The sequence below is a fragment of the Scyliorhinus canicula genome, chromosome 14 (genome assembly GCF_902713615.1).
Source record: "Scyliorhinus canicula chromosome 14, sScyCan1.1, whole genome shotgun sequence".
Lineage (NCBI taxonomy): Eukaryota > Metazoa > Chordata > Chondrichthyes > Carcharhiniformes > Scyliorhinidae > Scyliorhinus > Scyliorhinus canicula.
In genome coordinates, this window is record NC_052159.1 from 11,799,334 (window position 1) to 11,826,528 (window position 27,195).

Below are 27,195 nucleotides of genomic sequence, written 5' to 3' on the forward strand. Positions count from 1 at the left end.
GTTTCAGATTCCAAAATCCACAGTGATTTGATTTTGCCCCTATAAGGGGCTGGTTTACCACACTGGGCTAAACAGCTGGCTTGTAATGCAGAACAAGGCAGGAGCGCGGGTTCAATTCCCGTACCGGTCTCCCTGAACAGGTGCCGGAATGAGGCGACTAGGGGCTTTTCACAATAACTTGTGACAATAGGCGATTATTATTATGTCTTTCCAACTGGAGCTGGCCTAGCTGCTGTCAATCAATCCCACTGCACCTGCCTCTCTGGCTGTCAATCACATCTCCTGGACCCGCCCCCTTCAGCTGTCAGAATGAGGCCTTGCCCCACCCCTCCAACTGTCAATCATTCCCCTTGTCCCGCTCCTCCAACTGTCCATCAATTGCACTTGTCCCACCCCTCCTCCTGTCAATGCCATTTGTCTTGACCCTCCAACTGTCAATCAATCACACCTGTCCCACCCTTCCAACTGTCAATCAATACCACTTGACCCACCCTCCAACTGTCTATCAATCCCCTTGTCCCACCCCACCATCTGTATCAATTCCACTTGTCCCTCCCTCCAACTGTCAATCAATCACAATTGTTCTGCCCCTCCAACTGTTAATCAATGCCAGTTGACCCGCCCCTCCAACTGTCAATCAGTCATAATTGTCCCGCCCCTCCAACTGTCAATCAATCCCACTTGTCCTGCCCTCCAATTGTCAATCAATACCACTTGTCCCACCCCTCCAACTGTTAATAATTCCTACTTGTCCCACTTTCCAACTGTCAATCATTCCCACTTGTCCTGTCCCTCTGACTCAATGCCACTGGACCTGCCCCTCCAACTGTCAATCAATCACACTTGTCCCTCTCCTTCAACTGTCAATCAATCCCACTTATCCCACCCTCGAACTGTCAATCAATGCCATTTGTCCCGAACCTCCGACTCAATCAATGCCACTGGACCTGCCCCTCCAACTGTCAATCAATGTCACTGTTCCATCCTCCAACTGTCAATCAATCCAACTGGCCCCACCCTCTGGCTCAATCAGCTCCGTCCCTGCCACCAACCATTAACACCACATTTTCTTCGGACTATCCCATACACACACACACAAGGGCAGACTCTCATCTTCTCTTTCTCCTCCCACCATTACACAACTCTACCCCCCTTCCCCATCAAAATTCCCACCTAATGCTCTCCCCATCAGTGATCCCCCCCCCATACTCTTCACCCTGCCCACACTCCTGGTACTTCCAACTGTCACTGCCTCTTCACTCCCTCATCAGATTTAGTAATAAGCCAAATTTAATTAGTAGCCTAACAATGCGCGAACATTTATCAAATAGTGATCACAACATGTTTGAATTCAGTGCAGCGTTTCAAAGTAAAATTCACGATTCAGTGATTCAAATGCACTAGAATTTTAGACTTGTGTGTGGCTGACTTTAACGCGATGAGGCAGAGACGGTCCACGGTAAACTGGGATGACCTGTTAATGGGTTAAATATCAGAAGATCAGTGGAAAATACTTAAAGAAATATTTAACAAGATACAGAGCGAGTATACACCCACTTCACAAAAACACAGGGGCTGTTTAGCACACTGGGCTAAATCGCTGGCTTTGAAAGCAGACCAAGCAGGCCAGCAGCACGGTTTGATTCCCGTAACAGCCTCCCCGGACAGGCGCCGGAATGTGGCGACTAGGGGCTTTTCACAGTAACTTCATTGAAGTCTACTCGTGACAATAAGCGATTTTCATTTCATTTTCAAAACAGCCATGAAGAACTAAGGAGATTAGCATAAAACTAAAAGAAAGGGCACACGAAAATGCAAGACAGCACAGATCAAGATGAATGAGATTGGTACAAAGAGCAGCAACGGGTCACAAAGCAGCTTATAAGAGCTTCTAAAAGGGATTATGAAAAGGAACTTACAAGGAGCATACCATGGTATCCACCACACTTAATTTCTGACAAATGCATGCAAATTTAGAAAAGGGCAGAAGGGGCAGCACGGTGGCACAGTGGTTAGCATTGCTGCCTACGGCGCTGAGGACCCGGGTTCGAATCCCGGCCCTGGGTCACTGGCGGTGTGGAGATTGCACGTTCTCCCCGTGTCGGCGTGGGTTTCACCCCCACAACCCAAAGATGTGCAGGATAGGTGGATTGGCCACGCTAAATTGCCCTGTAATTGGAAAAAAATAAATGGGTGCTCTAAATTTTAAAAAAAGAAAAGGGGAAGACAGGCTTTTCACAGTAACTTCATTGAAGTCTACTCAATTTTTACCTTTCCTCTGAAGCTGTGGATTTGATCCAGCTGGCAATTGAGGGTGAGAAAATTGTCGTCAGTTGACACAAAATACCTAAGTGGAAATTTGTCTCCTTTCTGGCCTCTGGATGTACAAATTGATAGCACGCGGGCAAGGAGCCCTTAAATGTGGCAAGTCAGCTCATGCACCTTAGCAGCAGAATATTATGCTCCTGTCCTTAACTCCATTATATCCTCTGACTTCCAGTGAGCAATTACATGAGAGATTTGCTGATGTGCTAGTGTCTGCTGCGGTTCTCAGAGCACACTTGCCTCAAAGTAACAAAGCTCTGGGTTCAAACTGCACTCCAGAACTTGTGTATAAATCAAGGTTGACGCTCCAGAGTAGTTCTGAGGGAATGCTGCGCGATTGGATGTGCCATCCTTCAAATGAGACGCCTTACGGGGCCTGTCTGTCCTCTCGGTCGGACATAAAGATTCCATGGCTCTATTTCCGCCACGAGCAGGAGAGTTAGTCCCCGTGTCCTGGCCACTGTTTATACCTGAATCAATAGCCCTCAAACAGATTTCCTAGCAGTTCTCATATTGCAGTTTCTGTGATTTTGTTGTCCAAAAATTGGCCGATACGTTTTTCAAATGTTCTAATACTTCATTGGTGTATAGCTCTTTGTGACATCCCGTGGTTCAGAAAAACACAAGCATAAATGCAAAAACCAAACCACAGCTTAGACAAAGATTCATCCAGACTCGAAACGTTAGCGCTGTTCTTCCTCCACAGATGCTGTCAGACCTGCTGAGATTGTTCTACTTTCAGATTCCAGCATCTGCAGTAATTTGCTTTTGTATTATTGTATAAATGCAAGGGGCACGATCCAACAGCCTCGCGGCGCCCCACTTGGGACACCGCAAGGCAGGTAAATCCCGTGAGAGGTCTCGCGAGATTTACGTTACTTGTTATGTCTCGCAAGATCTAACGAGATCTTGCGGGGCATCGCAAACTGGATCTCGCCCTCAACGGGTGTGATCCAGATTTGTTTATTCAAGTGAGCTCTTAGTCTCACTTGAACATGTCTGCGCTGGAGTTACCAAAGGCGCAGGACCTAATGGCTTCGCCTCAGAGATCCTGGACGGGTGCCGTTTGGCACTGGTCTCCTCAAACGGGCGCCTGGGGGGTCGAGCTCTGGGCAGGGTAATAACCTGGCACTCCTAATGCCACCTGGGCACCGTGACATTGCCACCCAGCTGGCACTGACCGGGGAATTGACGGTGTCAAGATGGCGGTGTCAGGTGGTAACTTGCCCGTGCCAGGGATCGGGCCCAGGGTGGCCCTGCCTATGTGAGGTGGGCTGCAGGGCTTGAGGACCCCCCGAATTGGGGTGTTGGGGAGGGTCCGGAAGCTCAGTGGGTGGGGTTGGGGGGGTGAGAGGAGCCTGTTACTGCAGGAAATAGGTCTAAGTGCGGTCTCGGCAGGACATTACTCGCTGAGAGCCCGTTTAATCGTGGTGTCATTATTGGTGCTACAAGTGCCTGGAAATGTCTTGCTAACCGCACCTAAAAGGGGACTCTGTTTAATTTCCATTAAATCGCACCCAAGACTTTGCTTCTTTCCTTTTTTTTCTTTCCTTCCTCCTTTTGTAAAGGCTGTGCCCAGAGTAAACTCATGCCTTCTCATCATTTGTAGAGCTGAGGACAGGGTGGGGAGGCCAACACAAACTCCTTCTACTCTTTTTTTTCCCCATTCATTAAATTGTGAGTTAACATAATAAGGCTCTGATGGAAAGTAGAAGAGCAGTGGAATGTTTTTTGCATACAGCGCCACTTACTCCTCTGATTCTTTAATTTATATTACAGACACGGAAAGACTGTACACTCTTGTGTTTGATGAAGTCTGCGGCCGTTACAATAAGAAGTTTACATGGGAGTTGAAGGCCTCGATTATGGGAATGCAGTCCTTGAACGCTGCCAAAATTGTTTGTGACAAACTGCAGCTCCCGCTTACTCCAGAGGAATTGATCAAGGAGTGTATCCTTGTCCAGGAGCGCCTGTTCCTGTCCACAAGTCTGATGCCAGGTAACTGCCGTTCTTTCACAAATGTAGCCATTAGGAGAGTGAGAAGCTACCCCAATCGTTTACCTAGTTCAGGTAATCAGTAGTTAGTGCAGTTGAAACTTAGTGAAAAAAGAACTTGAGTGTACATGCATCAAAAAACAGTTTGTCACTTTGGCAGAGTGGTGGCAATCTGGGGACGCGATCCAACGGCCTCTTTGTGCCCGACGGAGATGTGATGAGCAGCCCGGGGGTATCCTGCCCTTATGAGGTGGGGTGCCGGGGGCTCGAGGAGCCCTTATTGTTAAGTTGGGGCGGTTTTAGGGTCCGGAGGCTGCAGTGGGGGGTGTTGAGCGAAAAATGGCGTCCCAACCTCTTCCTACACTGGCGAGCTGAGCTCGTTAGTGCAGAGAATGGCTCGAAGTGCAACCTCGGTGGGGCATTCCTCGCCGACGCCCGAAAAAGAAGTCAAGTCTCATTTAACAGCTGGGCTGTGGGCAGCACAGTGGCACAATGGTTCACACTGATGTCTTACGGCGCGAAGGTCCCAGGTTTGACACTGGCCCTGGGTCACTGTCCGCATGGAGTTTGTATATTCTCCCCGTGTTTGCGTGGGTTTTGCCCCCAAACCCCAAAGATTCCCTTACCAGCCTCCCCGAACAGGCACCGGAATGTGGCGACTAGGGGCTTTTTTCACAGTAACTTCATTTGAAGCCTACTTGTGACAATAAGTGATTTTCATTTCATTTCATTCATGTGCAGGTAGGTGGATTGGCCATGCAGGTGGGTGGAGCGGCCATGCTAAATTGCCCATTAATTGGAAAAAATTAATTGGGTACTGTAAATTTATTTACAGAAACAGTAGGGTCGTCCTTGGTGTTGTGAGCACTGGGAAGCACCCCGCTAAATGTGTCTAAAACTGGTATCTTTTTCTTTCCATTAAATCACTTCCTGGATTTCTACTTTGCTGCTTCCCAGGTCAATTGATACTTTCAAGACGAAGATCAATAGATAGATAGAAGGATTTCCACAGATATGGCTTGTGGGGCTCAAGGTTACCCCCATTCTCATGTTCTTGGCTAGTAAATACTTTGAGTTTACTCACATTTGCTCTGTCAGAAATCGACAGCCAAATGGCAAAGAGATAATTATCAGTTAACATGTCTCGGTCATGTATTTAGGGCTTAGATACTGGCCATGGTAGCTGGGAGAAGCTACCAGTATACACTGACTCCACTGATTCCTCCCAGGATGGTGGTACAGTTGAGCTCGCTGTTGTAGATTAAGAAGGGAACATCAATCAGCAGCCCAGTTACTGCTTACCATGAATTAACCATAATAGAAGTGCTGGAGGAAGGTATTTAATGTTGCTGTGATTTGCCTCTTCCCTTCCCAGTACCATCCTTTGTCCTCCCACCTGGCTGCTAACTTGGTGATCTTTACCAGCTTTTTATGTACATGAAAATGGCTGCTTGCGTGTTGTACACCAACAGATGGATAGGTAATGTTAATTATTGCTCCTTTGCTTGATTTTCCCGCAGGCATAGAGATTATAGTCACTCATCTCTTCAAACAGAAAGTGCCAATTGCAGTAGCTACCAGCTCTTCGAAGCAAATGTTTGACCTAAAGACAATCAAGCACAAAAAGGTTTTCGGCTTGTTCCACCACATTGTGTGCGGCGATGACCCAGATGTGAAGAAAAGTAAGCCCGCACCTGACAGCTTCCTGGTCTGTGCTAAGAGATTTGAACCTCTGCCACCTTTTGAAAAGGTAAGGCAGATTTTAAAACAAAAACTTTCCCTTTTTTTGTGGACTTCTTGGGACCTCTTGAACTTTTCGGATTCCCAAGGCCCACGATAAAATTCAACCCAATATGTATGAGGTAGCAGAGCAGGAAGAAAAGAAAGAACCCGGGGACATTGATGGCTGGGTTGTTGAAATGTGGTAAAGAAAGGAAATCTCATCAATGCACTTAGAAAACCATATTATGATCAGACAAAGTCAACATTGTTTCACAAAATGGAAATTGAGTTTGACAAATTTATCAGAGCTTTTATGAGGATGTAGCTAGTCTTTGATTTTGATTTGATTTGATTGAGTCGGGTAGATAAAGGGGAACCAGGAGATGTAGTATACCTGGATTTACAAAAGACATTCAAGACCAAGAGTAATGGATCTAAATTTGTTGACGATACAAAGCTCGGTGCAAATGGAAGTTGTGAGGAGTACGCAGATGCTGCAAAGAGATATAGACAACGTGAGTGGGCAACAAGATGGCAGGTGCAATATAAAATGGGGAGTGTGAGGTTATTCAGTTTAGTCGTATGAATAGAAAAGCAGAAGGTCGGGAGTCAGTAGCTTAGTGGTATTGTTACTGGACTAGTAATCCAGAGACCAGGATAATTTGCTGGGGACCTGGTTCGAATCCCTACACGGCAGGTGATGGAATTTAAACTCAATAAAATATCTGGAATTAAAAGTCTAATGATGAAACCATTGTTGATGGTGGCAAAAACGCATCACTAATGTATTTAGGGAAGGAAATCCTGACCTGGTTTGACCTACATGTGACTCCAGCCCCACAGCAATGGGTCTTAAATGCCTTCTGAGTAGCAAGCCACTCAGTTGTACTCAACCACTATGAAAATACAAAAAAGGAATGAAACTGGGCAGACCACCCGGCATCGAACCAGGCACCGGAAATGACAACAGCAAACTTAGCCCTGTCTAGACTGCGATGTCCTCCTTCTTACATCTGGGTGCCTTGTGCCAAAGTTGGGAGAGCTGTCTCACAGACTAATCAAGCAACAGCCTGACATAGTCATACTCACAGAATCATTGCTTACAGACAATATCCCAGACAGCACTATCACCATTCCTAAGTATCTCCTGTGTCACTGACAGGACAGAACCAGCAGAAATGGTGGCACAGTGGTATACAGTCGGCATAAGTGACCACTGTTATGGTCCAGGGTTTAGAAAACTCCAAAGTATATCATGGAGTTCACCTGACCTACAGCTGTTCATTAATTTTGGTTACGAGGAGCACAAGGGCCTATTTTTCCGGTGTTATTCAACAGAGGCCTTAAGCACTTTTAATCAAAAACAAAGTTTATTCTATGAATTCAGTTAACATTTCTATAAAGACACACAGTAAGCATCTTATCAACTACAAACATAAATACCCCACACAGCTATATATATATATATATAAAACCCTTAATAACTTCCCTTTCAACTGTTTCAACTTGATAACAACATCCACTAAACCAGGAAAACCCTTTTTATCAAAACAGTGGGATTTGAATTCTTTCCAGAAAACAGTTATCACTTTTAAATTATCAAGTGATCTAGACATATTTTAACAAGCAGAGAGAGAGAGATCAAAGGAACCTTCTTTGTCTGAATCCAGCTTCCAACAGTATAAACCGAAAGTAAAACTCAGGGCCACAGCCCAGCTCCCAGCTCAAAATGAAAGTAGAAACCGGAGCCACAGTCCAGCTTCACCCACACAATGACATCACTGCAGCCATTTGAGAAGACAAAACATTTCTTAAAGGGACACTCCCATGCACAGTCCTTGTGGAGACAAAGTCCTGTCTTCACATTGAGGATACCCTCCATTGTATTGTATGGCACTACCACCCTGCTAAATGGGATAGACTTTGAACAGATATCAAGACTGGGCATCATGAAGTGCTGTGGGCCATCAGCAGCTGCAGCAGAATTGTATTCCAGCACAATCTGCAACCTCGAGACTGGCATAACTCCACTCTACCATTACCACCAAGTCAAGGGATCAACCCTGGTTCAACGAAGAGTGCAGGAGAGCATGCCAGGAGCAACATCAGGCATACCGAAAAATGAGGTGTCAACCTGGTGAAGCTACAACACAGGACTATTCCGGAGGTCCCAGCGTTACACATGTCAGTCTTCAGCCAATACGATTCACTCAATGTGATGTCAAGAAATGGCTGAAGGCCACTGCAAAGGCTATGGGCCCTGACAATATTCCGGCAATAGTACAGTAGTCCCCCGTTATACCGCGCTCCGCAATACCGCGGTTCGCGATATACCGCGGGGGGGCTTATGGACCCCAACTGTCAGTTGTGTCAATTTCAGCGGCCGGCTCACTTTGATCCGGAGGGAAGCTGCTCTCTCACTGAAACAATCAGCCGGCCGCTGAAATTGACACTGCCCACTGCTCTCTCCCTCCAATCCAACTTTTAAGTTTTAATGTTTCTGATTGGAGGGAGAGAGCAGCGGGCAGTGTCAATTTCAGCGGCCGGCTGATTGCTTCAGTGAGAGAGCAGCTTCCCTCTCTGGATCAAAGTGAGCCGTCCGCTGAAATTGACACTGCCGGCCGCTCTCTCCCTCCAATCAGAAACATTAAAACTTAAAAGTTGGATTGGAGGGAGAGAGCAGCGGGCAGTGTCAATTTCAGCAGCCGGCTGATTGTTTCAGTGAGAGCAGCTTCCCTCCGGATCAAAGTGAGCCGGCCGCTGAAATTGACACTGTTTTAATTGGATCCACGATGGGGGTTTTAAATTTATTTAAAAATCTATGCTAGCGCTTCCCATTGTGAGTCTACGGGGGTCTGACCTCTCCCCCCGCCCCCCGTAGACTCACAATGGGAAGCGCTAGCATAGATTTTTAAATAAATTTAAAACCCCCATCATGGATATCCGCGGCTTGGACACAACGCGGGTGGCTGTCTTGGACCCCAACACCCGCGTTATAAAGGGGGACTACTGTACTGAAGACTTGTGCTCCAGAACTTGCCGCACCCCTAGTCAAGCTGTTCCAGTACAGCTACAACACTGGCATCTCTCCAACAATGTGGAAAATTGCCCAGGTATGTTTCATGTGCACAAGAAACAGGACAAATGCAACCCAGCCAATTACCCCTAGATCAGTCTACTCTCCATCATCAGCAAAGTGACGGAAGGAGTCATTAACAGTGCTATCAAGCAGCACTTACTCGGCAATAACCTGCTTACGGACACTCAGTTTGGGTTCCGCCAGGGTCACTCAGCTCCTTCCCTCATTACAGCCTTGGTTCAAACATGGACAAAATAACTGAATGCCAGAGATGAGAGTGACTGCCCTGACATCAAAGCAATACTTGACTGAGTATGATATCAAGGAGCTCTAGCAAAACTGGAGTCAACGGGAATCAGGGGGAAAACTCTCCGCTGATTGGAGTCATACCTAGCACAAAGTTAAATGGTTACAAGACACAAGTCAGGAGTGTAATGGAATACTCTCCACTTGCCTGGATGACTGCAGCTCTAACAACACTCAAGAAGCTCAACACCATCCAGGACTAAACAGCCCACTTGATTGCTCCTCCTTCCACAAACATACATTCAAACGCTCCACCACCGACGGAAAGCACAGCCGTGTGAACCATCCACAAGATGCACTGCAGGAACTCACCAAGGTTCCTTAGACAGCACCTTCCAAACCCAAGACCACTACCACCTAGAATGACAAGAGCAGCAGATACCTGGGGACCCCACCACCTGGATGTTCCCCTCCAAGTCACTCACCACCCTGACTTGGAATATCGCCGTTCCTTCACTGTCCCTAATCTGTGAACTCCCTCCCTAATGGAAAAATGGGCGTACCTGACCTTAAGGGTTTAAGAAGGCAACTCATCACCACCTTCTGAAGGGCGACTAGGGATGGGCATTAAATGCTGGCCTAACCAGCGACGTCCACATCCCGTAAATTATTAAAAAAATATATTTTAAAAGTTGTGGAACCTGTAGATATTGATGTTCACAGAGAGTTGGATGTGCTCCTAAATGGAATTCAGCAAGTTAACATGCAGGTACAGCATGGAAATAGGATGGCAAATGGCATGTTGGCCTTTATTGTAAGGGAATTAGAGTACAGGAATAAGGAAATCTTGTTTACTGGGGCGGCAAAGTGGCACAGTGGTTAGTACTGGCGCCGAGGACCAGGGTTCAATCCCGGCCCCGGTGGAGTTTGCACATTCTCCCTGTATCCCACAACCGAAAGATTTGCAGGGTAGGTGGTTTGGCCATGCTAAATTGCCCCTAAAATTGGAGACAGAAAGAAAGGGGTAATTTAAGTTTTTAAAAAAAAAGTCTCGCTACAATTGTGCAGGGCATTTTTACAACCAGGGCCAAAATTCTCCAGCCGTTCACTGGTGGCGGGATTTACTGGTCGTGCCGGCAGCGCACCACCGCCGGTGGGTTTCCTGGCTGCATGGGGTGCTTCAATGAGAATTCCCGTTGACAGTGGCGGGAACAGAGAATCCTGCCGCCAGCGAACGGAACGCCGCCTCCTGCCGTCGGGACACATGCGGCTGGGAAGCTGGAGAATCCAGCCCCAGATCCGGAATAGCGTCTCCTATTTTGGTACCTGGGATGTGGGGGGTCATCTGAAGATGAGAGACTAAGGGCGGTATTCTCCGCTCCCGATAAAAATCGGGATGGCCGTCGTGAAATCGGCCGAGCTTCACGACGGCCTCGGGGCCCGCTCCCCGCACCTAATTCACCCCCATCCGGGGGGGCTAGGAGCGGGCCCCCGTTGTTCCCGGCTGCGACCTCGTTGCGCCGGAAATGACGCGGAAACGGCGCTTTTCTGATGTCATCCGCGCAGACGGCATGAACCCGCGTCTTTCTCCACCGCCGCCTGGCAAGATGTGGCGGCTTGATCTTGCCGGGCGGCGGAGGGGAAAGAGTGCGTCCGTTTTGGACGCTGGCCCGATGATCGGTGGGCACCGATCGCAGGCCTGTCCCCTCCCGAGCAAAGTCGCGATGCTCCCGTCCAAATCGGGCCCCTAGATGCCCCAAACGTACATCTGGCGCCTGTTTCACGATTGCAGCGACCAGGTGTGGTTGCTGCCGTGGTGAAACGGGCGTGAAGGGCCAGCCGCTCGGCCCATTGGGCTCGGAGAATCGCCGTTCGCCGTGAAAAACGGCGAGCGGCGATTTTTCTGAGCTGGGGGGGGGGGGGGGGGGAGAATCGCTGGGGGCGCCGGGGGGGCGTAAAAAATGTCGGGAGGCCCTCCCACGATTCTCCCACGCCACGTGGGGAGCGGAGAATCCGCCCTGAGAGTCTGGAATTTCGAAGATTGAGAGGTAACCTCATTGAAACATACAGGATTCTGGGGGAGCTTCATAGGTTCGGAATGGAGAGGTTGTTTCCCTTGGGTTGGGAATCTAAAGCACGCAGACACTGCCTCATGATCAGGGGCCAATCACTGAAGACTGAGGTGAGGAGAAATTTCTTCAGGAATGTGAATCTTTGGAATTCCCTACCCCAGAAGATTGTGGATTGTTAATTATATTTAAATTTGGATTTGACAATTTTGTGACCTCTTGGAGAATCAAGGGATATGGAAGGGGGTAGGGAAAGTAAGGTGAAGCCAAGATCAACCATGGTATTGAGTGGCAGAGCAGGCTTGAAGAATCTCACCTGACCTCAAATAAATTGCTGGGATGATATTAAGCGAGGAATGTGACTTGTATTCATATGGCAGTTTGTACGACCAGTGAAAAGCATTTTACCAGGCAGCAACTCCATCCGAAGGCCATCCTGTGTATGGAGTTCCCTCTCCTTATTGCTGGCCTGGCAGCGGGATCGTGCCATGGATCATTTAAGATAATTTACAGTTTACCAGAGATTAAACTCTGAAGACAGCTCCAACTTGAGGTGCCCTCATGTTCTTCTGCCTGTCGCAACCTCTCCCGCACTGTGAGTCCTTCCCATTGGCCCAGCTAGATCCTGGAGATGGCCTTTTAATTGGTTGCTTACAGTAAGGTTGTGATAGTGGGCGGCAAGGCATTGGGGTCCCACATTTGGCCCCAACTTTTGGATATTCAAGAAGTTTGTTATATTCTTTCATGGGGTGTGGTCATTGCTGGCTTGGCCAGAATTTATTCCCCATCCCTAATCAGCCTCGGGAAGGTGGTGATGAACTGCCTTCTTGAATCGCAGCAATCCATGTGATGACCGACAGAGCTGTTAGCAAGGGAGTTCTAGGATTTTGACCCAGCAATAGTGAAGAAAGTGGCCAGTCTTGCCCTTTTTTTCAGTCTAGCTTCCATAAGATCACAAGAAATAGGATCAGGAGTGGGCCATTCAATACGATATGACTCATCCGAAGGTGGCCTTTACACACTTTCTTACCTGCTCTCATAACCCCTGTTTCCCTTGTTATTTAAAACTGTCTAACTCAGCCGTGAATATATTCAATGACCCACTGCTCTGTGCGGAAGAGAATTCCAAAGACTAATGACCCTCAGAAATGAAATTCCTCCTCATCACCATCTTAAATGGGAGGCCATTATCTTTAATATCCCAGTGTGGCTATCTGAGTATGCAGTTCACCAATCTTAATTACCACGCTTGGTGCATTTACATACATGCACTGTAAACCTAATTTTCGACTTTATTACATTCCCTATTAGTCTGATCCTATTTAATCTTTACTATTTTTTACTCAAGTTTTATACATCTTCCCATCCTTCATCTACCTCGATTTTCCTTTCCAATGGAACAGCACCATGGCACAGTAGTTAGCACTGCTGCCTCACAGCTCCAGGGACCTGGGTTTGACTCCGACCTCGGGTGACTGTCTGTGTGGAGTTTGCACGTTCTCCCCGTGTCTGCGTGGGTTTCCTCCGGGTGCTCCAGTTTTCTCCAACAGTCCAAAAGATGTGCAGGTTAGGTGGATTGGCCTGCTAAATCGCCCCTTAGTTCCAACGGTTGGATTATGCGGGAAATTGGGCCTGGGTGGGTGCTCGATAGGCCAAATGGCCTTCTTCTGCACTGTAGGGAGTCTATGATACAATAATGCAACATCCTAGTGCATTCCTCTGCCAGGTTAATTTAAAAACTCGACAATTGCATTGGCAAACATCAATAATTATTGTTCCTAGCTTTGTACAGGTTCAAACCATTCCAGTCTGTACGGGCCCCACCTCACTCAGAACCGATCCCAATGTCCCAGGAATCTAAAGCACTTTTTTTTTCAGGATCTCTCCAATCATGTATTCATCTGTTCTATCCTCCTCTTTTTGTACTCACTAGCCTTTTGAGGTCCTGCTTCCTGATTTGTTTTCTTGTTCCCTAAAATCTGCTTGCTGGACTTCATATCTCTCTACCTATGCCTTTGGTGTCTAACCCTCCAGCTCCCTCAAAATGTTCCACAGTGACATACTTAACACTGGCAAAGGCAGTGGCATACCACCCAGGTTCACATTGCCGCACAAATGGCTGTGTGTTCCTCTAACTATTGAATCCTCTCTTCACTAATGCTTTTCCAATCTTCCTCCTGCCCCAATACAGCTGAGCCACCCATGGTAGCCTGAACTAGGCTCTGGCTGCACCAAGGAACCATCACTCCCACCATAGACGTTGGTGGTGAGCTGCCTTCTTGAACTCTTGTGGTCCATGTGATGTTGGTATACCCATAGTGCTGTTAGGCAGGAGTTCGTGGATTTTGACCCAACAACAGGGAAGGATCGCAGACATATTTCCAAGTCGGGCTGCTGAGTGGCTTTCAAGTGGTGGTGCTCACAGGTATCTGCTGCTCTTGTCCTTCTATATGGTAGTGGTCATGGGCTTGCAATGTACTGTCTGAGGAGCCTTGGTGATTCCTGCAGTGTATCTTGCAGATGGTACTCACTGCTACTACTGTGTGTTAGTGGTAGAGGAAGTGAACGCTTGTGGAAGGGGTGTCAATCAATTGTCCTGAATGCTGTCAACCTTCTTGAGTGTTTTTGGAGCTGCACTCATCTAGGCAAGTGGAGAGCATTCCATCACACTCCTGACTTCTGCCATGTAGATGTGGACAAGCTCAAGGAGGTCACAAGGTGAGTTACACATTGCAGGATTCCTAACTTCTGACCTGCTCTTGTAGCCACAGTATTTATATGGCTAGTCCAGATGAGTTTCTGGTCAATGGTAACCCTCAGGATGTTGATATTGGAGATTCAATGATGTCAAGGGAGGAGAGTGACAGCTCTCTTTTTGGAGATGGTCACTGCCTAGCACTTGAGTAGCATGAATGTAACTTTCTACTTGTCAGTCCAAGCCAGGATATGGTCCAGGTATTCCTACAGTTGGACATGGACCGCTTCAGTATCTGAGGAGTCACGAATGGTGCCCAACATTATGCAATCATCAACGAATATCCGCACTTTTGACCTTATGATGGAGGGAAGGTCATTGATGAAGCAGTTGAAGGTGGTTGGCCGAGGATATTCCCATGAGGAACTCCTGAAATTATTTCGTGGAGCTGAGATAATGAATCCACGTTGACTCTGCCTAATCCTACTATTATTGTTGACCATCACATCCTTTATAATAGATTCTAGCATTTCCCCTCCTACTGATGTCAGGCTAACATGTCTGGAGGTCCCGTTTTCTCTCTCCTTTCTTAAGAAATGGGTTAATGTTTCTACCTTCCAATTTGCAGGAACCATTCCTGAATCTAAAGACTTTTGGAAGATGATCATCAATGCATTGACCATCTCTACAGCTAGCTCTTTCAACACTCAGGGCTGCAAATCATCAGTGTCCATGAGATTTAGCAACATTCGGTCCCATTAGTTCCTCCTGTCCAACTTTTTTACGTGCATTAATTTCTTTTAGTTTGTCACTCCCATTAGTCCCTTGGTTTTCTACCAATTCCGGCAGGGTTTTTTGTATCCTCCTCTTTGAAGCGTGTGTCTTAAAGAGGAAAGATTAGAGAGGCTGGACTTGCATCTGCTGGAGTTTAGAAGAATGAGAGGCGACATGATTGAAACACAAGATCCTGAGGGGTCCTGACAGGGTTGATGTGGAGAGGATGTTCCCCCTCGTGGGAGAGTCTAGAACTTGGGGGTCACTTTTTTTTTTAAAAGGGTGTGGCCCTGGCTCAAAGCCTGTTGGGAAATATGGCCAAGTAAAAGGGACACTAAGTCTGCTGGGAAATGTGGCCAAGTAACAGTGACCCTGAAGAAACAAAAGATACATTAAGAGCTGAGTGCAGATTCTGAGACAGGAAAGAGGACAACAGTTGGTGACACCACCCCGCCCCCCCATTGTGAGATTGATCATTACTGATAACAGATGCCAGAGGTGAGAGATGGAAACAAGGTTTGGGAACAATCACCTGGGAAGAAGCTGGATGGGTGATAAACTGTTGCGAAATATAGTGGGCCATAAGCATTAGCATTTGCTGTGTCTGTCTGGTGAAAGGGGAGGTGGTCATCGGTTGCATGCAGGAATGCACGTAGGCTATTGGACACACAGTTCCATGAAAGATATAAATATCAACACAGAAGTGACCAAGCTATGTGAAAACCTGAGGAAGAACAATAGCACGATAATTTCTCAAGCCTCCAGCTTGAAGATGGAGTCCGATCCCCGCTTGTGCCTGGTCGTTGTGATTTGGTGGTGAAGTCTCCACGAAAAGTTAATAGATAAGTATTAACAGTCTAACCTGTGCTTTGAACTATGCTGTAGTGATTGTACAGGAAAGTAGAATCATTTGTATGCTTTTGATATAGTGAACCTCCCTCATAGTCTTGATAAGCATTGGGAGTTTTTATATTGTTTCAATAAAGAAGTGATTTGATTCAAAGTTAAAGGCGTTGTGTCTTATCAATTGGCTGGAGCGAGGGTTCCGGTCAACAGGAGTCAACCTTTCAAGAAAGAGATGGGGGCAATTGGTTTTTCTCTCTCTCTCTCGTCAATGGAACTCTATTCCTCAAAAGGTGATGGAAGCAGAGTCTTTTTAGAGTTAGATAGATTCTTGGTGGCAAGTGGGGGAATTGGGGGTGAAAGGTTATCATGGGAGGGGGGTAGATGGGAATGCGGAATTGAGGTTACAATCACATTAACCATAATTTTATTGAACGGTGGTGCAAGCTCGATGGGCTGAGTGGCCTATTCTTGCTTCTAGCTCAGATGTATGTAAGACGAGCACAAATTATTTATTTAGTTTCCCTGTCATTTACTTATTTCCCATTATAAATTCTCCTGTCTCTGTCTGAAATGGGCCCACTTAACCTTTTCCTTTTTACATACCTATCAAAGCTTTTATAGTCCATTTTTATGTTTCTCACTTGTTCATTCTCACATTTTATTTTGTCATTCTTTATCAGTTTCTTGGCTCTTCTTTGTTGAATGCCATCCCTGAGGGCGTTTAAGAGTCAATCACATTGCTGTGGGTCTGGAGTCACATGTAGGCCAGATCAGGTAAGGATGGCAGAGACGGGTTTTTAACCATAATCATGGTCATAATTAGACTTTTGATGCCAGATGTTTTTTTTAAATGAATTCAAATTCTACCAACAGCCCTGGTGGGATTCGAACCCAGGTCCCCAGAGCATTACCCTGGGTCTCTGGATTACTAGACCAGTGACAATACCACCACACTACTGCCTCCCCTTGATCTAATACAATCTTTGTCACGATTGGATTACTTTTCTTTTTGAACTTCCAGTTCCCAGCCTTGGTCACCCTGCAGCCATGTCTCTATAATAGCAATTAGCTCATACCTGTTTAACTCTGTGCCATGAATTCATCTACCTTGTTGCAAATGTTCTGTGCATTTCAAGTGTCTTTAATTTTGCATTTAACATTGTTTTGTATTTTTACCTTATTTGATGTGTTGCCAGACCAGACCCCAACAGTGGCTAGGATACTGGACCGAAACCTCAATATTTTAGTTTATTTGTAATACTGTGCGGAAAGACCAATTCACTCCGAGAGTGATTGCATGAAGAAATAGGGCTTGGATATTTTTAAAACAGAACTTTGTTGTGAATATAATAACTTTTTAACTTCACACCCAAAAAGAACAGCTTACAATTTCCCTTAAACACTACCAGCACTAAACAACAAGAAAATAAACATACAGCTCTCAATCTATCTTACTGTGCAAGAATTGTGGACTCAGCGTCAGACAGATCAGAATTCACCTCCCCTCGCCAAAGCATTCACCAAAAACTGCCTCTCTCCAGAGCTTTCTCCAAAAAAACGCTTCTCTCCACAGCTTTCTCCAAAACTTCCTCTCCAAAGCTTCTCAAAATGTCTCTTTTCATTCTTTGGCTCCACCGAGCAATGATCTCCTCTCCCCAAGCTGAAAAACAAATTATCTTCGCAGGCTGCAAAGCACTTTAACTCCCCAGGGACTTTCCCAGTCAAACTGCAGTCTATTAGCCTCCACCAGTGTTTTGCAAACTTTTTTACCAACAGGCCATCCTGCACATCATTGGACTGTGAGAGGAAACCCACGCAGAGAGGGGGAGAGCATGCAGACTCCGCATAGACAGTGACCCAAGCCGGGAATCGAACCAGGGACCCTGGCGCTAACCACTGTGCTCCTGTGCCGCTCACAGGGATCTGGACGCCAGTTTAAAATACCAGCCTGGCATCCTGGAGGCTGACCACCTTCGGGCCTCCGATCACCTTGGAGACTCCCCAAGTGTTCTACCTGGTCCCCATTTGTAGAGACCATTACTGAACGGCGCTTAGCGGGGGGTCTCCACAGCGAGGCCTTTAGATGCTTGATGGCTGTTCCATCTGGCGTGAGCTCTTTTAAGTTCTTTTTTAATGAAAATGAAATGAAATGAAAATCGCTCATTGTCACAAGTAGGCTTCAATTAAGTTACTGTGAAAAGCCCCTGGTCGCCACCTTCCGGCGCCTGTTCGGGGAGGCTGGTCCGGGAATTGAACCGTGCTGCTGGCCTGCCTTGGTCTGCTTTAAAAGCCAGTGATTTAGCCCAGTGTGCTAAACCACCCCCTGCAATGCTGCAGGCCTATCTTTGTGCCAATAATTACGAGTTGAGACTCAGTCCTTTCAGCTTCCTCTGGATTCTGAAAGAAAATAGGTGGATTCTTGCTGAACAGTGCAGGATGCAACATGTCTTCCAAGTTTTAGGTTGATGAGGGCGATCTCTTTATAATAATCTTTATTAGTGTCACAAGTAGGGGCTGGTTTAGCTCACCAGGCTAAATCGCTGGCTTTTAAAGCAGACCAAGCAGGCCAGCAGCACGGTTCGATTCCTGTACCAGCCTCCCCGGACAGGCGCCTGAATGTGGCGACTAGGGGCTTTTTACAGTAACTTCATTGAAGCCTACTCGTGACAATAAGCGATTTTCATTTTCATTTCATTTCATTTCAGTAAGCTTACGGTAACACTGCAATGAAGTTACTGTGAAAATCCCCTAGTCGCCACACACCGGCGCCTGTTTGGGTCCTTTGAGGGAGAATTCAGAATGTCCAATTCACCTAACAAGCACATCTTTTGGGACTTGTGGGAGGAAACTGGAGCACCAGGAGGAATGTGCAGACTCCGCACAGACAGTGACCCAATGCAGGAATCAAACCCAGTTCCCTGGCGCTGTGAAGCATGTGCTCACCACTGGACTACTGTGCCGCCCATTACCTCTCTTTACATCAGCTGAAAAACATCACTGAGTCTTCAGCAGAGATACAAAAAGCTATACAAATCATTTTGACAGAAACTCATTTTTCTAGGAGGATTTGTTCTCTTCTACTATTTTAAAATCCACAGCCTTGTTTTCCGATCTCTTCATGGCCTCGCTCCTCCCTCATCTCTAATCTCCAGCCCACTAACCCCCCGAGGCAACTGAGCTCCTCTAATACAGCCCTATTGGGCATCCTTGATTTTAATCACTCCAACATTGGCAGCCACACATTCAACTATCAAGGGCCAAGGCACCAGAATCCCCTCCCTAAACCTTTCCGCCTCTTTACCTCCTTTTAAGACACTCCTTAAAATCCACCTGATGGACCAACATTCTGGGGCCCTGCCCCATTAGCTCATTACGTAGCTGGGTGTCAAATTTAGATTGATGCTCCTTGAGGGAGCTTGGAATGTCTTGCCATGTTAACAAAGCTGTACAAATAAAACTTATTATTGTTGTCCCCGAAGAAATAATAATAAAGTGAGATAACCTAAGTAAAGTTCCTCCGGCCACTATGTGTAAGTGGCCTCATAAACATTGCGAGGAGGATTTCTCCTGGCTATTATTTCTTGAAATGCGCAATCTAAAAGGACAGGTTTACCATTTGGCTGAAAATAGATAACAGCGGAAATCCATTTCCCCTCAATCAGTTGCAATTGGCAACATAGAAAACTGCACTTAAGGCAGCCTTCTAGAGGTGTGAGATAAATGAATGCTGATTCGGGGAAGGAGAAGTGGGTGACAAAAAATTTCAAGTGGCGACCTTCAAAGGAGGCGTATAACGGAGGAACGAAAGTGATGAGAGAGAGAGAGAACGGTTCAGGGATGGGGAATTCGAAATAGATGGTGCATTTTCTTTATGTTTAATCTTGTGAACAGGATGAGAAAATATTGAAGCCTGGTGCAAGAAACACAGTTAAAATAGCATATTTTGCAGGTCTGTGATAAAGCTTTAGTTTAGGTGCTCCTGCAGAGAATTTTCTCAAATTCAGTCTCACGAACAGGGCGCCGGAATGTGGCGACTAGGGGCTTTTCCCAGTAACTTCATTGCAGTGTTAATGTAAGCCTACTTGTGACAATAAAAAGATTGTTTGTTTATTTATTTATTACATCCAGTGCAGGTACAGTGAAAGTAATTTTAAATCTGATGGGCCTAAAGTTGCTGCTCTTGGAAAATCAAAAGCTATAGTTATAAAATAACTAAAAGTATGAGCGATTTGTAAAGTGAGATTAAACTCATACTAGGCTCTCCAAGACTACGCCCAATGTTGCGATGCCATTCGGGCTGGTTTGGTCTGAGAGAGGAGAGATTGATACACAGGATGCAATTTCAACGGAAAGTTTGCCTTCCTCTGAATGTCCTGCATCAGGACTCCTTGAAATCATAGAGGGTAACCATTATTTTAACTGCCCCCCACTCCCCCCATCAGTTTACTTCAGGGGAGATAGAATCACAGCCAGAGAGTCCATAGGGGCAGCTGTTGAATGACTCGGATACTAAAGGCACCTAATATAAATTTGAGTCAGGGTCATTCCAGGTTAATTCAGCCTCAATACATGCATCTCAACTGGAGGCCACAAGAAATGGGAGCAGGAAAATCCATTCGGCCCTTCAAGTCATTCAGTGAGATCATAGGTGATCTCCTAACTCCTCTTTCCTGCACTCCCCCTCCCCACATGCCTCCCTTGTTGATCAAAAGTCTAACTCAGCCTTGAATACATTGAATGACCCAGCCTCCATTGCTCTGAATCCTGAAAATTAAAAACCCTCCGTGAGACGGACTGTGCTCCCTAGTTCTAGATTTCCCCAAAAGGTGGAACATCCTCTTAGCATCTAACCTCTCACAAGCCCCCTCAGGATCTTATATGTTTTAATAAGATCCCCTCTTGTTCTTCAAAGCTCTAATGAGTAAAGGCTCAACCTTTCCTCAGAGAAATGGTTTCAGTGTTATACTTTGTCTCGAAGAAGCAGCAAACAGCTAGGGCAGGACTTTGTGGCTGGTGGGTTCCCCACACTGCTGCTTGAAGAGTTGGAGGGAGGAAGACTTAAGCCTCATTTCCGAATTTGATATTGGGCTGTAACTTCCTCAGAATGTCAATCAGCAGCGGATTCTAGGCTCCTATCTTACCAACCTTCCTAACTCGGACCAGAAGAGACTCGGGCAGCAAACCGCATCCCTGGCTCCAGTGGCAAAGTGCAAAAGGAATGGAGTGAGTGAAGCCACTCCCCCTTTTTACAGCACCAGCTGCCGTAAGGCAGCTTAAAGGTCCCATTGAAAGAGAAAAGTTAAGTTTCTGAGGAAAGTGAATGGGATGGAGGTTCAAACATCAGTGGGGGGGGGGGGGGGGGGGGTCCTTCCCCACATGTGGGTGTGTGATCAGATTTTAGGGGTGGTAGGGGTTTCGAACATCGATGAGGTGGGGGGGTTCGGACATCAGGGGGAGGTGGGGTATTCGGTGGGGTTTCAGATCTTGGGTGTGAGGGGGAGGGGGGGGGATCGATCATGTGGTGGTTGGGTCGAGGCTGGGAACTCCCATGCTGGTGGGGTGGCTGAGGGTGTGTTGGGGGTGGGGAGGGAGGGCTGGGTCAGGATGTGGAGTGTGCCCAGTCTGGGTTTTGATCTGTATCTTCAAAATTGTTACACTGAAGTTAGAAGTGCTTTATTCCTTCTAACTCTTTCAGAGTAACTACCAGCTGAAAACTGGCAGAACGATCCAAAGTTAGTGCTTCAAATTGCTTTGCCGGATCATTCTCACAATTATCCAGAGGGGGTTAGTTAGCCCTTCTGGGCAATTGTTGGGTAAACCCTTACTTGGGAACGTCCGAGAGGGATTTAACAGTGGGGAGCCTGGGTATTACGGGCCATTACCTGAAGCGTGATTCAGTGCTGGGTGGGGTTAGATCTGACTATGTTCAACTATATAACAGATGATTTCCTAATTAGCACATCAATGGGAGCCCTGCGGGTCTGTTGATTTAGTATGCATTTGAGACAAGCAAATTAGGAGGTTCGATGTTTAATTCCTTGAGCAGGCAGTTTAGAAACGATAAAGCTGTCCACAGGGAGCTGAGGATTGGGAAGGTAAAATTAACCTGAGCTCCCATTCCTACTTGTTGCCCCAGTGACCACTGCTGGGAAGTGCATGCATATTAGGTGGGATCAGGATCAGTTAAAATACTGCCGTCTTGTGGAATTGCTTGCCAATGCAGACTGTATTGGTTTCAACCTGATGCATAAAGGCACAGGTGACTTGTGGAACCACACCCCAGCACAAGTTGGTGCCTTCTGGGGGAGAAAATGGTGTACTCGGTTAATAACTCCAGGTTTACTTTACAACAAATGTATCATGTTGCTCGGTTATTTTGGAACTGAAGATAGATGTCCAAAGTGTCTGAAGTCTGCTAAATTTCATCGGGCATCAGAGAGATCAAGGCAACTTGGATAGCCTGTCAATATGATTAACAAGGAGAGCCCACCAACCTCTCACTAATATATTTATCAGATACTCCTTACAATTTACATAACAAAGGTAAATCAAGTTGTGTTAGTACTAGGATTTAAGCAACAGATAATGATGGATTTGTACATTAAATTTTAGTGCAGCGTCTACTTGAATTCTGTCCTTCCAAAGGTAGGTTACCTCTGCACAGAGCATCCCAAGCTGTAAGATTGGAAAAAGTCTAGGGGAGAAGAAATAAGGGTGGATTTTTAAACACAAACAATTCTCTCCAGGTGTCAGTGCTGGTAACTACTGGGAGTTATTGTTGGCAATGAATTAGGAGTATCACACAAAGTATATTGATGTTGCATTACGAGACTTTGGCTGAAATGCATGTAGTTTTAATGGTGCACTTCCACACTGGGAAACAACTGAACTCAAGGGAAATTTAATTTTCTTTGTTTTTTCTCTTTGTTTCTCTTTCTCTCTCTCACTTTGCAAGGAAATGGTCAGGTTCTGGGAGTGTCTCAACGATCTCATTATTTCAATGGTGTTTATCCACAGTAAACTTGCCCTCTTAAACCCTAGCAGCACACATCGGCTGGTAGTGTGGACATAAATTTTTAAATTTTTTTTGAATAATCTTTATTGTCACGATTGGCTTACATTAACACTGCAATGAAGTTACTGTGAAAAGTCCCTAGTTGCCACATTCCGGCGCCTGTATGGGTACACGGAGGAAGAATTCAGAATGCCCAAATTACCGAACAGCACGGGCGGAATTCTCCACAACGGCCGATGCCGTCGTGAAACCCGGAGTGTTTCACGACAGCGTCGGAGGCTGCTCCTCGCTCCCTATTCTTCCCCCCCTCCCCCCCCCCGGGGGCTAGGAGCGGCGTTTCGTGAAGCTCGGCCGGCGGCGGCGTGCCGATAATGATGCGACCGGCGGCACCTTAGTGACGTCAGCTGCACATGCGCAGGTTGGCCGGCTCCAACCCGTGCATGCGCAGTTGCCGTCTTCCCCTCCGCTGCCCCGCAAGACGTGGCGGCTTGATCTTGCGGGACGGCAGAGGGGAAAGAGTGCGTCTCTTGGAGACGCCGGCCCGACGATCGGTGGGCACCGATCGCGGGCCAGTCCCCTCCCGAGCATGGCCGTGGTGCTCAATCCCCTCTCCGCCCCCCACAGGCCCCAAACTCACCTTTCATGTGATATTCACGCCAGCAGCGACCAGGTGTGGTTGCCGCCGGCGTGAACCCGTCGGGGTCGTCAGGCCGCTCGGCCCATCCGGGCTGAAGAGTCGCCGGAAAAACAGCGAGCGCGATTTTCCGAGCGGGGGTGGACTCTGCACAGACAGTGACCCAAGCCGGGAATCGAACCGAGGACCCTGGAGCTGTGAAGCAACAGTTGGTTACTGTGTGCTACCATGCTGCCCATTGAATGTCCTGGCAGACGAGTGCACAGTGGCTAGCATTCAACCTTTGGACTGTCCGTTGTACATCGCTGCGCTACAGCAGAGTATTAGATAGTGCAGTGATGACAACAAGTGGCAGGAAATTGGCACTGCAACCTCTCTGTTGTTCTGCCTCTTGGCACAGTTCATAAAAAAACATTACCATCCCCCCCTCTCTCTCTCTTGGTTCAGATCACCTAGTTTTACTTTGAGTGGGAGAAATTATGCTGGATTTTGGTTTATTTTAAATTAAAAGTGGCAAAAATGACACATTTCTGTGGCAGACAAAAATTGCATGTAGAAGGATGTTGCAGAACGTGCTCCAAGGATAGAGGAGGATGCAGAAGAAACAGCAAAGGACTGCAGCTGGGAAGCTGAAATCATGAGAGGGTTTTGGTATAGATAGATGGAAGTGCTGAAGTCAGGTAGTTTTGGAAATGGGTTCCAAAGAGCTGGGATATACTGACTGAGAGATTAAACCTCTACTGATGCTGTGAGACGCTGGGGTCCACGAGCTCTGTTTAAATACAGATATATGCTGAACAGGCTGCATGTTAAATTTCACATCTTTAATTGTGGCTTTATAGGAACATTAGGAAGAGAATGAAGCCATTCAACCCCTCCAGTGTGTTCTGTCATTCGCATAGATCATGGCTGGTTTGTCCCTCAAGTCAGTTTACCCGCCTTTACTCCACTCTATTGCTTGACACCCCTAAGCTAACAAAAACCTATCTACCTCAACCTTGAAAATTTCACTTGACCTAACATCTATTTTTTTCTTTGGGGATGGAGTGTTTCAGGTTTCCAGTCCCCTTTGTGTGAAGATTTGCTTCTTAATTTCACTGTTAAACGGCCTCAATCTAACTATCTGCTCTTTTCTCACCAGAGAAAATAGCTTCTCTGCATCTATGTTATTGAATCCTTTTATCATTTTAAATACCTCTATTAGATTACACCTCAAACTATTGAAAGCATACACATCAACCTACAAAACCCAGTAACTCAGTAAAGCTGCCAAACAGCTTGCAAACCAAAACTAACACAGCCCCAAGAAAGATGTGACATCTCAAGGAATAATGTAGAACTGAAAAACAACCCTTAATAAAAGCCAGTCGCCTAGATAGCTGCTTCATGAGGACTAAGTAAGTTAATTTATTTTTTATTACTTTGGAGTCCAAGGTTTTTATTATTGTTTTGGGATCACATTCTGCAATTCAGTTTGTTTTCTGTGCCAAATATATATATTTTAAGGCTGACTGCCTGACAGGATTATAGAAACTGCCCTCAACAATAATGCAGTATTCAACCAGGTTTTGCACTAAGGAGCCCCGGCAAAATGGAAGTCAGCAGAGGTCAAGGGAAAAGTGGTTTCACTGACTGGGGCCTTATCTGCTCCAAAATGAGATGATCCGCTGTCAACCCTGGCTCTGTTGGCAGCACTTATGAGACTTGAGCACAGAATCCTAGCTGACCCTCCAGTACAACAGCAAGTGGTACGGTGCCAACAGATGCTACTATTGGACAGTCAGGCCCAAGATTGGAACCCTGGCACAATAGACCATAACTCCACCATACTCAACACCTCTCCCATCACCCATGGGACCTTCCCATGCAATCGCAGAAGGTGTAACACCTGCCCCTTTACCTCTTCCATGCTTGACATTTCAGGCCCAAAACACACATTCCAGGTTAAGCAGCGTTTCACTTGCACCTCGTCCAATTTGGTCTATTGCATTCGCTGCTCCCAATGTGGTCTCCTCTATATCGGAGAGACCAAACGCAGACTGGGTGATCGCTTTGCTGGGCACCTTCGGTCTCTGTACATTCAGGACCCTGACCTTCCCGTTGCTTGCCATTTTAACACAAGACCTGCTCCTATGCCCACATGTCCTTGGCGTGTTGCAATGTTCCAGTGAAACTCAACGCAAACTGGAGGAACAACTTCTCATCTTCCGGTTAGGCACACTACAGCCTTCCAGTCTCAACATCAAATTCAACAACTTTAGATGATTAACTCTACCCCACCTCGACCCATTTGTTTTCATCCCATTTCATTTTAACTGTGTTTTGCCACTTCCTTCTCTCTTGTCTTTATTTATATTCGCCCCCCCCCCCCCCCCCCCCATCTTATCCACCTTTCATTACCTTTTCTCTCCTTTGCTTCCACCTTCCCCTCCCCCTGCATCTATATCTGTCACATTTCACCCTCTGATGTTAGCTTCTCTGCAGTTTGGCCTCTCACACCTTTTGCTCTCTCTGGGAACTGCCATTAACACTCTTTCCCCTTGGTTTCTGTGGCTATTAGCACCCGGTTTCCCTGGGTTTCTGTGGCTATGACTCATCTTTCATTCTCACTCCACAGTATAAATATTTCCCACTTTCTCTGTCTTTAGCTTTGACAAAGGGTCGTCTGGACTCAAAACGTTAGCTCTGTTCTCTCCCTACAGATGCTACCAGACCTGCTGAAATTTTCCAGCATTTTCTCTTTTGTTTCAGATTCCAGCATCCGCAGAAATTTGCTTTTAGACTATAACTTCTGTTTTTTTGTTTTGAGATTATGGATTGCCAATAATGTTTAACAAAAGAATGAAAGATTTATTAAATATGAAAATTTGGACTACAGTACAATACTCCTTCATCTCACCCATATCTTCACAGATATACACAGATTTTTAAAGATAACACAAGTTGCACAAAATATATCTTATACTATAATGGTCTGGGTAAGTACACAGTCCTTGTAAACCAACAGGCCAACTGTGGTCTGACTCACCACACTCTGAAAAAGTGGCTGATGTCACCCAATACACCCTTTGTGAATTTCTCATCAAAAATCCCCCCAGATGTTTGTCACACTGTGAGCGAACTGGTCTCCCTGGAACTCTGACTTCCACACAAGTGTTTCCAAACTCCACTCTTGAAAAACATGTCTTAGAACTCTTCTCCCACGCAATGTTTCCTCTCAAGAGACCTTTACCAAGGATCCACTTCCAAGATTTCAGTGTTCCCTTTCAGTATATCTCTGCCTTGCGTAGCCGCCTACAAGCTTCCACATGGCCTATCTGGTACCCAGCCAACAAATACGACCAGTTCACTGGCTGCCAGATATTTTGGTAAGAAGTCTTACGACACCAGGTTAAAGTCCAACATGTTTGTTTCAAACACTAGCTTTCGGAGCACTGCTCCTTCCTCAGGTGAAATCTTTTAGTGTGGGTTCTGAGACTTTTATCCTGGAATGTCACTTTTTCAACAGCAGGAAAAATTCTCGCAAGGGTTATTCTTAATCAGCTCGTCAGTCAACTTCATTGACTCTGTGTACCTAGAATTACAGTGAGGATTCTGTATGGTATCGGTCAATATGGGCCGGGATTCTCCGATCCTGCGGCAGGTCAGAGAATCGCAGGGGGGACGCGCGAATCCCGCCACGCCGCTCCGACGCCGGGCAGCCGATTCTCCGCCGCCCATAGAATCGACGGCAATCGCGGCGGCACCGGTCGGGGGCCGTTGAAAGCGGCACCCCCAGCGATTCTCCGCGCTCCC

The 27,195-nt window shown here is 46.6% G+C and overlaps 1 protein-coding gene across 2 annotated transcripts in view; it reads left to right on the forward strand.

Moving 5' to 3' along the window:
- The window catches only part of LOC119977126 (pseudouridine 5'-phosphatase), a 45,572-nt gene that overhangs the window by 1,368 nt on the left and 17,009 nt on the right, over positions 1 to 27,195 (forward strand). Inside the window, exons 2-4 of one of the 2 annotated variants that reach the window (XM_038817747.1) lie at positions 4,105 to 4,323; positions 5,841 to 6,070; positions 16,432 to 16,525. In XM_038817747.1, coding sequence (XP_038673675.1) covers positions 4,105 to 4,323; positions 5,841 to 6,070; positions 16,432 to 16,476 — 494 coding nt within the window. In that variant the 3' untranslated portion in view covers positions 16,477 to 16,525. The remainder of the gene's footprint in view (positions 1 to 4,104; positions 4,324 to 5,840; positions 6,071 to 16,431; positions 16,526 to 27,195) is intronic. The other variant, XM_038817746.1, reaches the window with a different exon arrangement.